General features: G+C 42.0%; 1 protein-coding gene across 1 annotated transcript; it reads right to left on the bottom strand.

The window, feature by feature from the left end:
• Positions 1–261: 261 nt before the first annotated feature.
• On the bottom strand, positions 262–12,519 carry PPID (peptidylprolyl isomerase D). The gene is made up of 10 exons (XM_089670397.1): positions 12,348–12,519; positions 8,104–8,244; positions 7,877–7,983; positions 6,122–6,310; positions 5,541–5,663; positions 5,260–5,366; positions 4,449–4,590; positions 3,749–3,835; positions 3,622–3,664; positions 262–790 (listed from the first exon to the last, which is right to left on the bottom strand). Exons 1-10 carry the CDS (start codon positions 12,430–12,432, stop codon positions 702–704), a joined length of 1,113 nt encoding a protein of 370 aa, XP_089526523.1. The 5' UTR covers positions 12,433–12,519; the 3' UTR covers positions 262–701.
• Positions 12,520–13,439: the final 920 nt, after the last annotated feature.

The raw sequence follows: 13,439 nt of genomic DNA, 5'->3' as shown, positions 1-13,439 counted from the left end.
TACAGTAAGTCATGCAGAATGAGTATCATACGGTAGCACCCAGTCCCTAATCAGGCCACTGCTAAACACAGATACCAGCTTTTAAACAGTTCTCCATTTAACCAAGGGCTAATAAGAGGAAATTAACCGCTCTAAAATTTTTGCTGTCATTTTTGTAAACAGTAGTGTAAAACTCCTTTCCTCAATATTACTGAAACATCAATAAGCTCAAACTCAGCCGTGTTAAATCTGACACACTGAGGTGTACAAAACAAAAACACATAGAGCAGTAACAGTCTTTATTAAGAAAGACAGTAACAGGTTTAATCTTTACTCATGTTTATGAGCAAAATCACATTATGCTATTAACACAGAACTGTCATTGCCCTCTAAAAAAGGTACACAGGAAACAATAAGCCTTCCTCCTTCACTGTCACACAAAATAAGACTAAGCAATACTAACAGAAGCCAAATCACAAATTAAATGTTACACTGCACATATCACTTTTTGCATAGTTCATGCAGTGTCACAAAAGAAAAATATTAAAAGATAGCCAAAAAAATGTAAACCGTCAATAACACTTAGGTGAAACATCACACCTGTGTTGAAAACCTATGAAAAAGTTTTTGGTTTAATATCACAGGGTTGCCGCATACAGCTCTTTTGCACCCAGATACCATAGATTTCAGAACTCTGCATGCCCAGTTTAATGTAAACATAGTTATGCAAACATTTTTGCATAGACAGCTCTTTCTTTTTCCTTCTGTTCTTTGATTCTGTGCTTGACCCGAAGGATTTCACTGCTGATAGCTGCAAGAACAGAGATCAGGTGAAAGGACAGAACATACTGTGGCAGTAAGAAAATGATGACAGCAATCCATCATCTATAGCAACATTTCCCAATAAGTCACAGACCAAATTACATTATATACAGCAAAGACCGTATTCGGGTAAATGAACCTGGCAACAGATCAAAACCTGCTCAGAATTCCAAGTCATAACACGAAGTGCTGGTCTGCACTATATAAAGCAGAATCCTACTACCACAAACATGGCATCAAATCAATACTGTGTGGCATGGAGACAAGGTTTAAAGTATAAAAGATAAAACATTTAGTTTTGGATAGAGTGGAGAGGAATTAAGAACGCCTGTCAGGTTTTTATTGCCATCTGTGTCCCCATTAGGGAGATTCACCCCATTTGTCCTGGTTACAGTTATCACAGAGAGTGAAAGAAAATCCTAAAATGTCGTGTTGTCACCATAACAGGAATAGTGAGCAAATCTTCCAATGAAGACACTATCTCTGGTAACAACCAGGATTCCCTCAGTTTGGAGGGACTTCCCCTCACTTCCTGTTTTGCCTATGGATGGGGGGGGGGGAGAGAAAGAAGAGGAATCTCCCCAATAGGACACAGATAGCAAGAAAAAACAAAAAGAAACACTGACAGGGATTACTGGTCTCCCTTACTCTATCCAAAATGAAAGAAAAAAAAAAAAAGTTTTGCTTTAGTTCTACTTGAAAGCACAAATTGATGTCCCCCGCTGTATACATTGCATGTACAGAGTGAACAAAAGGCTTCACCAGCTCTTTACCCAACTCGATTTTGTTCCAGCAGCAGATAGACAGCTGCATCAATTAGTAAAGGGAACTGATCATTTGTGCCAGCTTGGCCCAAATGAAAGGAAAAGTAGATGTAGTAGTTCCTATGCAGACAGCCCTTGTAAATGGTACATAAACTAGCTGCAGTAGCCAACAGATCCTAGGTGTGTCAAAATTCTACTCCAGCTTGCCAGGTGCCCAAAAAACCTATGCAGCAAGCAGATGCCAACTTTGCTCAGCATGCCAATGCCAGCACTCAATTCAATGAAAACGCCTGCATGGTCTAAATATGATGGAGTGTTTAGGGGGACATTGGAGGACCTGATGTAATGTGGGGGGACTCTGATGTAATGTGGGTAACATTTAACAGTGTAATTTCATGAAATAATTTATAAAGGGGCGTGTTTAGGGGCGGAATTAGGGGTGTAGCAGGGTAGGGGTTGGGTGGGGCAACTGGTGGCAAGTAACTCTTAAGGCCTGGCTAGTAGCTCAGGACTTGAAATTTTAAGCCCTGTGTTATAGATCCAAATGCTGGTTTATACAGTGTCTGCCAGTGACTAGTTTTAAGTCCCGTCACCATATTCATTTACATTGCATATTACAGTTCCCTTTGTAATTTTGACCCATGCTAGTGACTTTTACCTGCCCCTCCTAACCTCTCCTTGGGCCTTCACAAAATGATTGGTATTCTATGTACCTTTCATAAAATACAAGGCACTCTGTGAATGGACCTAGAAAAAGAAGTGCAGATAAAAGACAATAGCATGAGCTGCAGTGGGGTGAAAGTGGTTCTAAAGGGTGAAGGTTTACCTTCATGCATTCTATGAATGAAGAAAAAGACCTTCAGTGTGCAGTCGTCGTCGTCCCCCCAATATTTACTTAATCCTGATCCCAATCCAAAGATGTGCACTAGAATAGAGGCTTTCCCGGATCTCTCTCTCCTCACTGGCTGAGACCCTCACTGGCTCCTGCTGCTACAGCCAGTGAGGAGAGAGCAGGAGGCAGGACTGAGCCACACTCTGTGTGTCCCATAGATACACAAGACAGCTTGGGAGCAAGAGGGAGAGACCAGAAGCACCTGCAGGGGTCCTGAGAAGAGGAGAATCGGGGCAGCACAGACCAGGCGAGTAAAATTTGTTTAGTATTTTAAAAGTAAGAAAAAGAAAATAATCAAGACTTTAGAACCACTTGAACTACAGAGGGAGCTGTCGCATATGACACAAACAAAAAGTTAGTGATCAGACAATGAAATTCACATCACAGTTAACTTTTATATACACACCTGGGAGAAAAAAACAAAACAAAAACACACCACACATGTGCCTGGAGTCCCACTATAAAGTAGAACTATAGGGAAAACATTTCTTCTATTTTGGACAGTGCAAAGGAAGGTTATAACCCCTGTCAGATTTTTCGCAATCTGTGTACCATTGCGGAGATTTCTCTTCACTTCCTGCTCCATAGCCAAACAGAAAGTAAGGGGATTCCTTGGGTACCCTTGAGTAACCAGAACTAGTGTCCCCATTGGAAGATTTCCCCTCCCGTACTACTTTTCTGGGGACAACCCAATATTTGGGAATTTCTTTTACTTTAACTTTCAAATGATAATGGTAAATAGGACAAACAGTGAATCTCCCTAACAGGGGCACAGAGAGCGATAAAAACTGAGAGGGGTTCTAATCCCGCTCACTCTGTTGCAAACAAACAAAAGAAACATTTTTGCCTTTAGTTATACTTTAAACCAAAACTCTACCACTGAAATTTTTTAAGTGTGTAAAAGTGAAAAAAAAAAAAAAGCAACACATTTATCTTGTACAGTTTTATGTGATTTAACTCACACAGGACATGGTTGCCTAGTAGCTCAGTATGTAGACAATGGTGCCACTGAAAATAGCATATGCAAGTACCTAGACTAGGAAAATCAACACCCAAACTAAGCCACTGTCAATTGGTTTAGCTAACAATTACAAAAGGCTCAAAATTCTCCATTTAGTGTTAGTTCTACACACAGACGCAAGCTAAAACGAACATAAAATGTACCTTTATCCTCTGGGGAAAACTCATGTGCCTTTTTAAGATCCTCCTACAACAGAACAGGAATCAGTCATCACACATTTCATAGGAATTGCACTGTAAGCCTACACATATTCAAAATGTAATAACTCACCAGTGCTTGTTCATAGTCTTTCAATCCCTGCCAACCTTGGGCCCGTCTATAAAGAGCCTTTGTGTTAGAGGGATCGATTTCAAGAGCCTTGTGGGGGGGGGAAACAAAAAATATAACATGCAAAGGCATTTCTTTCTAAAACACAGTAACTTCATTCTATGCAATCTTTGATAAATCAAATTTGTAAAAATTTATAGTACAGGATATAACTGGAGTAACTTGCTGATCTTCCTTACAGCTGCTGCGGCATAACCACAGATTACTGGGCTACAAGATGTCATTGTTTTTGGATACTTTATCACCTTCACTAATAGTGTCTGGGACTTATAGGCAACATGAAAAACAAAAAAAACATTGGAGCCATTTACTTCATTTATTTATCGGGTTTCCCCAAAAAGTCACTGTACCTATCTGGCAAAGTATGGCGTGGGAAATCCAGGGAGCCAGGTAGCCATTGCAAGTTAAATAAAGCATCTATTGTTTTAGATTGGTGGTACATTTTCCCTGCTCTCCTAAAACCACATATTGACTCAATGCCGGCTGGTTAGCTCCAAAATACTTTTTTTTTTACCTTTGTAATAAGTGATCAGTGGACTCATAGTTTGTGAAGGACTGTAATCGAACTGAGTTTGATTTCAAATAACTCAGTCACCAAGGCTTTCCCAGAATGGTCTGTGTAATGCTGTTATAAATAAAATACCTCTTTGCAGCTTTCGATTGCAGCTCTGAAATCAGACATTTTCAGCTTACAAGCTCCAATATTCAGATTACAGCTTACAGCAATAGGATTTAACTTTGAAATGTTGTCATCTCCGGTGACATCTTTACAGCTCTCTACATATCTAGAAAATAAGATAAAAATTGGACATTAATATGACTTTACAATTATGCTATAAGGTGTCCAAACAAACAGTAAAACTAGAATGCAGACACCTGCAGCTCTAGTAAGTGTTTATGTTGATGTTCAAACCAGTATTTAGGCAACCAGGGAGCCCCTAGGTCCCAGCTGAACACTACTTGGAAGAACGGACTCCAATTTCTCTTTTTTATTGATATATTTACAACTTGAATTTGCAAAAAGCTTTTTTATTGTAAAAACATTAAAAACTTGGAAAATGCCAAGGGAATGAATACTTATTCAGGGCACCATGTAGAATTTGATACCAAGCCCCACCAACCAAAAAGCACAGGAGTTTTGGTTGTTCAATCCAGTGATAGAACCGCCACAATGCCAGAACCAAGGTGCAGGGAACTATTTGCATATACTTACCCAAACAGGCTGAGATAGCTTATTGCAACATAAGTGTTCAAACACAAGCTCATCCTATTGCCTAAAATATGGGGCAACTGCCAAGATGACTTCTCTATTTAGACTTAAAAATGGTGCCTGAACTCCGTGAGGAGTAAAATACATGATTGCAAACATCTCACCTAGCCAATTCATTAAAAATTAGAAGAATGCATTTATTATCCAGGTAAGCTGTAAATCATTTTTGCACACCATAACATACCTTAGAGCTTTATTATATTTCTTTATTGCCATCTCCCAGTTCTGGCACTTGAATAAACTATTCCCAATGTTCTTGACATCTTCAGCAATACTGACAATTTTTTCAACCTGTTAAGCAGAGTAAGGAGGAGTTGTATTCTAGGCAAACTATAACCCATGTGTACATAGATGTTTGTGCACTGTAGTACTTTTCCCATCTACATACATGGGTCTCATCCAGACACTTAAAATACTGTTTATGAGAGATTTATTTACTTGTATAAAATTACATAAATTACATACATCATTTAATTCAACATCAGAGTCCTCTGGGAAGTCAGGATGAATGTCACCAGAACCATCTGAAGGAGCCATGACCAACTCATCTCCATCTTTGAAATCTCCACATTCTGCTATTACACATGGCTGATAAATAAAAGAAAACTAGGTTAGTTAAAAGCGACAATCGTCTATCAAAACCAGCCCATTATAGACAGCATAACCTGTGGAAACGTAAAGCAAGTTCCTATACAGGAACTTCACTAAAAAAGTAGAATTTTTTTAAATGTTCAATAAATGTAAAGGTTTGTCCTTAGAACCCTTTTATGCAGAGGGTCCAATGCCAAGTCACCGGCCATGAAGTCCCTGCAGAAAGATTCAGTGGAACTGGCAAAGAAACACTAACTGCCAGTCACAGCAGGTCTTCAGCATAGACCACCTAACCAATGCACTGGTTACATGTCCTGGTGTTGACCAGAACAAATATTTAGAAAGGTTACCATTTCCATTCTCACTTTTATTTTATGGTTTTACTGTATGTTACTGTAACATTTCACTAAAACTGCAAGGTTTCATTTTAGAAATACTTATGCATGGCAGCTTACCTTCTTAGGCTGTTCACCCTGAAGTTCAATATTTTCCAGCATTTTTACAATGCCATACCCTTTAAGCACTTGGCCAAATACAACATGTTTCCCATCCAAGTGGGGTGTCGTCACAGTTGTGATGAAGAACTGAGAGCCATTGGTGTTTGGTCCTGCATTAGCCATACTAAGCAAGCCTTCCCTGTCATGCTGAAGAGAGAAATGAACACAAGATAATTTATTAGGAAAATAATGACCTAACCAAAACATTTCTGACTTCAGTTTCCTTGCATTTATTTAAATCACAAATAGGGGTTAGTTGAGCAAACCATATACCTGCAGCATAACTCACTGGAGGCCTCTGCTCTTGTCTCGAAGTATCCAGTCTTAAAGTGGTAGTAAACCGCCCCCCCAAAAAAATTCTAAAAAAAAAAAAATCTTCTCCCTGCAAGTTAAGAGCATAATGTGCTAGTATGCATCACATACTAGCACATTATGTAAGACTTACCTGAAAATGAAGCCATCCAGCGGAACACTGTCATGGCTCCCCAAGGCTTCCATCTTCACCCAGTCTTCTTTTCGAGTTCGCGAGCTGTGGCCATTGGATTGGCCAAGCTGCGATGTTGTCACTTCCGTGCATGCGCGAAGAGAGTTTTGGCAGCGGCATGGCTCAACGGACGGCACGCCGACCATTGAGAGTGCAGTGCGCATGCGTTGGTAACATAACCGGTGCTTCTACAGTATTTTCAATTTTCAAATATATATCCCATAGTTTGTAGACTTTCTTACAGACTAAAAAAAAATATACATTGCTTTGGGTTATGTTTACCCAAAAAATGTAGCAGAGTACATTTTGCCTAAAACTTATAAAATTTTGCAAAGAAATAATCCTTTCTTAACCAAACTAAGCAAAAAAAGTTATTTTCATTAATATAGCAAAAAAAAACAAAAACCCAGTGGCGATTAAATACCACTAAAAGAAAGCTCTGTCTCAAAAAATGATAAAATATATCATGGGTACAGTCATGCAAGAGTAATTGTCACTCAAAGTGTGACAGTGCTGAAAGCTGAAAATTGGCCAGGAAGGGGGTGGAAGGGACTGGACTTAAAGTGGTTAAAAGGCTAAGATCACCTTTGAGGAAAAAATTAAATGCATATAATTTTGCAAGGAAAAAAAAAAAGAAGACGCACACTTATTACTATTTCCCCCAGGAATCTGCCAAGCATTGCGTCTGCGACCAGTGGATGGCGGATGCAATGTCGGGCTCCTGTACCCTCCCCCTCCAGCATTCCTTCCCACACCTCTGTATGGGCTGTTAGAAAGTGTAAGAGGAAGTGTCAATGAACTACAAGGGTGCTCATCAGCAGTGGCAGACAGGACTTACTTACCCGAGCCCCATCGCGATCCAGGAATGTGCACGAGAGCCTTGGCTCTCCAGGGACTCTCGCTGGAGCCGCTGCTGTCAATCACAGCCATGGGCCAATGAGGAGAGAGAGATGGGGCCGAGACGCAGCTCTGTGTATAAATCAACAGGCAGAGCAGCGGCTTGGGTGACCCCATAGCAAGTTGCTTGCTCTGGGGACACGTGGCGAGAGGGGCCAGCAGTGCAGGTGGGAGACCCAAGAAAAGAATCTGGGCTGCTCTGTGCAAAACCAATCCACAGAGCAGGTAAGTATAACATGTTTCTTATATTTAAGAAAAAATAATTCCCTTTATCATCACTTTATTTTTATATTAATAGAAAACAAAAATAGTCTTTGTAATATTGCAGCTACCTTATAAAGAAAGTTTTCATCTTCAAACTTCTCTCCATATATACTTTCGCCACCAGTTCCATCTTGGTTTGAGAAATCTCCACCCTGAATCATGAATTTTTTGATAACTAAAAAAATAAAATAAAAGTGTAAATAAAAGAAAAAAGTAAACACTGTTTTTTTTTTAGATACAGTAAGCATCTCTTGATAAAACATAACTTATAAATGCCTTCTTTAAAAACACTTACTCCTATGGAAAGGGCATCCTTTGAAATGCAGAGGCTTTCCTGTTGTCTTCCCTATACCTTTCTCCCCAGTGCACAGAGCTCGGAAGTTCTCCGCTGTTTTAGGAACAACATCTGCAAACAGTTCCAGCACAACACGACCAACTAAAAACAAAAAATGCATACATCGTCTATAAATGACAGTCAAATAAGAAATATAATGAACTATAATGCACAGTCAGAAAAACAAGACATGCAGGGTTCCCTCTCTATTTGAAAAAATGAAATTGTTACTTCTTATAATCTAACCAGTCCCTTTATTGCTGGTTTCCCCATCTTGTCATATTTTTTGGAGGAGACAATAAAATTCCCTTTTTTGTATACTACTTTTATTAATAGGACTTTAAAAAAAATGAAGGAAACTGGTTATTAAAGCCATCCCTGTTAATTATTTTATTAATTAGAAAAATTGGTTTCAGCAACCACATTTATCATGCCTATTATGAGCTTCTGGCAGTAATGCTGCATTTTAGATTAGACTTCAAAAAAAAAAAAAAAAAGTTTTTGCCATAGACACATAAAGAAATAAGCTCCAAACACTGATTACCCTATTGCTGGTCAAATCTTAGTAACTTACAGCTCGAATTTACTGGCAGTGGCCTTCTTTGGGTGCTGCTACTGACAGTTCCAGCACTCATACATTAACCTCTTCCAGACTGTGCTGTAGCCAAATGACGACTACAATGCATTCTTCCAGTTCTGGGAGGGTGTCGTATGATGTCCTCCCAAACTCCCCCCCCGCCCATGGCACACACCCCTTGTTCTCTGACCACTGTATCCTTTGGACACAGCTGATCACAGGACATGGGAAAGGGCCAATCACAGCAGCCTTTTACCAAGTGATCAGCTGTGTCCAACCACAGCTGATCACCACGTAAATACACTTGCCGGTTATTAGCAGTACTTAACTCATGCTGTCACAGTGTGAGGAAAGTACTGCCGATAATCGGCAAGTCTGAAAGGAGACATCTACACTGGTAATCAGGGCACTGGTTATCAGGGCAGCCCCAAAAGTGCCCAGCAGTGCTGCCAATCTGTGCTTCCTCATCAATGCTCACCAGTGCAGCCTCATCAGTACCCACCAGTGCAGCCTATCAGTGCTCATCAGTGCAGCCTCATCAACACACATCAGTGAAGGAGAAAAATTACCTGTTTGCAAAATTTTATAATAGAATCTTAGAAAAAAAATTAGTATTTTCTCCTTTGTTTAGCAAAAAATAAAAAACCCAGAGGTGATTAAATACCACCAAAAGAAAGCTCTATTAGTGTGGAAAACAAATTGTAAAAATTTCATATGGGTAGTGTTGCATGACCGCGTAATTGTCATTCAAAGCGCGACAGCGCTGAAAGCTGAAAAATGGCCTGGGCAGGAAGGGGGTAAAAGTGCCCGTTAGGTTAGTCGTTAAAGTGTTTCTAAAGACAAAACATTATTTACCTTAATGTACTGCCTCCATTATGATAAACATCTTAAGGATTTCTGTCCTCCCTCACCTCCCTAAATATTTACCAGAGTGCTCAATCAATCCAGAGCTGTGTACGGCTGGATTTGTTCTCTCCCCTCTCCCTCTTCACACAGGAACTCTTGCAGCAGTGGGAACCATTGGCTCCTGCTGCTGTAAATCAAATGCTGTGAGGAGAAAGTAGGGGGTGGATCACAACTCCATAGACACAACCAGCTCAGGAGCGAGTACACAGTGTTTCCCCATAGCAAGTGGCCTGCTATGGGGGCACACAAAGAAGAAGAGGAGCAAAGATCTCAGGCAAGGGACCCCATAGGATTAACACTTTACTTGTCGACTTGTAAAATCACTGCGGGCGGGTGGCTCGAACAGGCACAATCACTTACCTATACGCCGACTGCTCCTTCTGGGTTCAGAACACGCCCCCACCCCCTTCCCAAATCTCACACAGCAGGATTTTGTCAACAGGTTTCAGCCAATGAGTCATGGATGAGGCCTGCAGATCAATTGTACCCAATCACAGCCCAGAGCCCTATGTTGACAAGCACACTGGGCTCTATACAGAGGGGGCAATCGGTTTCTTCTCCCTGAAAACCAGGGAGAAGGAACAAACAAATATTTAGTAGAATCAGCACACATTAACACTTGTTTGAAACACACTTAACCCCTCGATTAACCCAAGATTTTAACCCCTTTCCAGCCAGTGTTATTAGTTGTTACAGTGTATAGCATTATCACTGTATTAGTGCCGCTGGTGATATCAGTGTCAGTATACCTTTCAGCCAGCATCTGTTAGTGTCAGATTGCCCTCCGCAGTATACAGGGTATGGTTGATCATGTGACTTAATCCTCCATGCCCAGTAATAGGTACAGTGCTGTTATAGGGGTAGGGAAGGTATGTGTGTAGCTTCAGATATTCAGTTAGGAGCTTACACAGCTTTCTGTCCTGGTAGCTAAACAGAGCTACACAGAAGTGAAGAAAGATGAGTACATTTTGCTGGGAAGTTATTCTTCTCTGTAATCTGCTTTACATACCTAGAAACCACAAAACGGCTGTTTACATTGTGGTCAGAACATACTGGCCCTGATCCAACCCTGGGACTGAGTTCAGCCTGTCACTGCAGCATGCAGGGGGGCTCAGATGTCAGTACAAGTAACACCAATGAAGTGTAGATGACACCCAACAAGGTTCTCACCCTGAGTCATAGCAGCACCCATACCTTGCCTTTATGAAGCCCTTGCTGTGCCCCATTATGACTGATTGTTCTCCCTTATGGTTCTAGCAGCAGTCCACTATGCCAAGGTCAGGTAAACACTTGGCAGTCAATTGCAACTCCACTACTCAGCCAATCAGAGATAATCAGCTGTAATGTGAGCGCTGAGAGCGAGACTGACCAGTTGCTGACCCCCATTGTCAGTGTTTCCTTTCCTTTATGGCAAATTCACACTAGCGTGTTGATCTGCATTTCAGCGCAGCTCTAACATGCAGGTACACCTAAAAGAAACGGTTTTGCATGTGTCCTGTTCACACTACAACACTGGGTGAACAAAGATCAACACATGTAAAGGGCAGGTCAATGCAACTAAAGTGTTACTAAACCCAGGACCCTGCATTCACTATATCTGGTCTCCCACAGTACACAGAACATGGAAATGCAATAATTTTAGTAAATATAAACTGCTAAATACCTTTTCTCATCAGCAGTTAGAGCAGTCATGTGACTTCTATCAGTGTTCAGCAGAGTACTGGTTAAAGCTTGTAGAAGGAGTTTTCTTTCTGCTCTAGGAGGATGCAAAACCCCTGACCTCTTGTCTGGACAGTGCTGATCACATGCAAGAAAAAAAAACTAGCAAAACACACTAAACTGAGCATGTGCTGAATGGCTAGGGTTCAGCTTGTCTTATCAGAAGAGACTTGGAAATTTGAACAAGGGGAGGATCAGAGAAAACAGGCTCAAACTGCCTTTTTACACAATTAAGCAAAGAAAAAAAAATTGCTTTGTGATTTTTGTGACCCACAGGGTGTGATGTCACAGGAAATCCTACAAAATGCAATGCATTTTAACATGCATCAAAGCACATCCAAACGCACTGAAAATGGATGGAAATGTACATAGATTTTCCCTGCATTTTATGGCAAGTCAGTGTGAATTCAGCCTATTACTTCCACCAACATCACTTGTTTCAGGGCAGAAAGTGACTGCAAATCTCTCTAGTGGGGGCAAAGTCTGACATGATCTGGGGGATAGGGAAGGGGTAACACTTGTGACGTTTTCGCTGCTGTCTGTGCCTTCCTGTCCTGGAAAGGCCTTCCCCCATTTATTGTAATGGAAACAAAAGGACAGGAAGTGAGGGGTAATCTCCCCAATGGGGGGTCACTGTCAGAAATGACATGACCTATGTAATGATGAGATCACACTGTCCACATACAGGAGGCGGACACCGAGAAATACTGGACTAGTGCAGCCCACGTGCTTCTGATTCCAAGCATGGCTCTACACTGAGGACTAGGACAGACCACACAATGGAGGGGAGGACACACATGGCAGTGTGCTGAGCGACTCCACGTACACCATGGGGTCATCCTATACCAACACAGGGACTACAAGACCCAGCCAGCCCCCACACAGAGGACGGTGCTGGGCCTGTGCGCCCCCCACCCCTGCACATCACTCTGGCCAGAGGTCTCGGGGAGATGCCATTCAATGACTGGCCGGACTGGTGAAGATGGCGTCCATTCATTCTCACCTGGCTCCCCTCCAACATCTATATCAAAGAACACCCGCGGATTGCCGGGGTCGGACGGCTTATTGCTCGGGCTCGGATTGGACATGATTCCCGGCGTGCTCTGTACAATATGAGAACACCGGCTTCAGCACCTGAGCACACTTCCGCTGCGGCCACAGCTCGGCTTCCGGTCCAAAGTCCCCGCCTACTCCGCCAGGATTGTCTGTGCATAGACAGAGGGGAGAGTGTGGTGTGTGTCCTACACAGTGTTCCGGAGCCCGCCACTATCATGTACCGTGTACACCTCACTCATATCTCCTGTATACCGTGTACACCTCACTCATATCTCCTGTATAACGTGCACAGGCTCCGTGATATCTCCTGTATACCGTGTACACCTCACTGTATACCGTGTACACCTCACTCATATCTCCTGTATACCGTGCACAGGCTCCGTGATATCTCCTGTATACCCCCACTGATATCTCCCATATACAGTGCACACCCCCACTGATATCTCCCATATACAGTGCACACCCCCACTGATATCTCCCATATACAGTGCACACCCCCACTGATATCTCCTATATACTGTGCACACCCCCACTGATATCTCCTATATACAGTGCACACCCCCACTGATATCTCCTATATACAGTGCACACCCCCACTGATATCTCCCATATACTGTGCACACCCCCACTGATATCTCCTATATACAGTGCACACCCCCACTGATATCTCCCATATACAGTGCACACCCCCACTGATATCTCCCATATACAGTGCACACCCCCACTGATATCTCCCATATACAGTGCACACCCCCACTGATATCTCCTATATACTGTGCACACCCCCACTGATATCTCCTATATACAGTGCACACCCCCACTGATATCTCCTATATACAGTGCACACCCCCACTGATATCTCCCATATACTGTGCACACCTCCACTGATATCTCCTATATACCGTACACACCCCCACTGATATCTCCCGTATACCGTACACCCCCCCCCCCCACTGATATCTCACGTATACCGTGCACACCACCACTAATATCTCATATATACAGTACACACCACCACTAATATCTCCTGTATACCATA

Source organism: Staurois parvus, unplaced genomic scaffold, assembly GCF_062004578.1.
Source record: "Staurois parvus isolate SC_StPar_1 unplaced genomic scaffold, SC_StPar_1.0 ptg000090l, whole genome shotgun sequence".
Lineage (NCBI taxonomy): Eukaryota > Metazoa > Chordata > Amphibia > Anura > Ranidae > Staurois > Staurois parvus.
The sequence above is the reverse complement of the archived record's forward strand: the minus strand, read 5'-3'. Positions and strand labels throughout refer to the sequence as shown.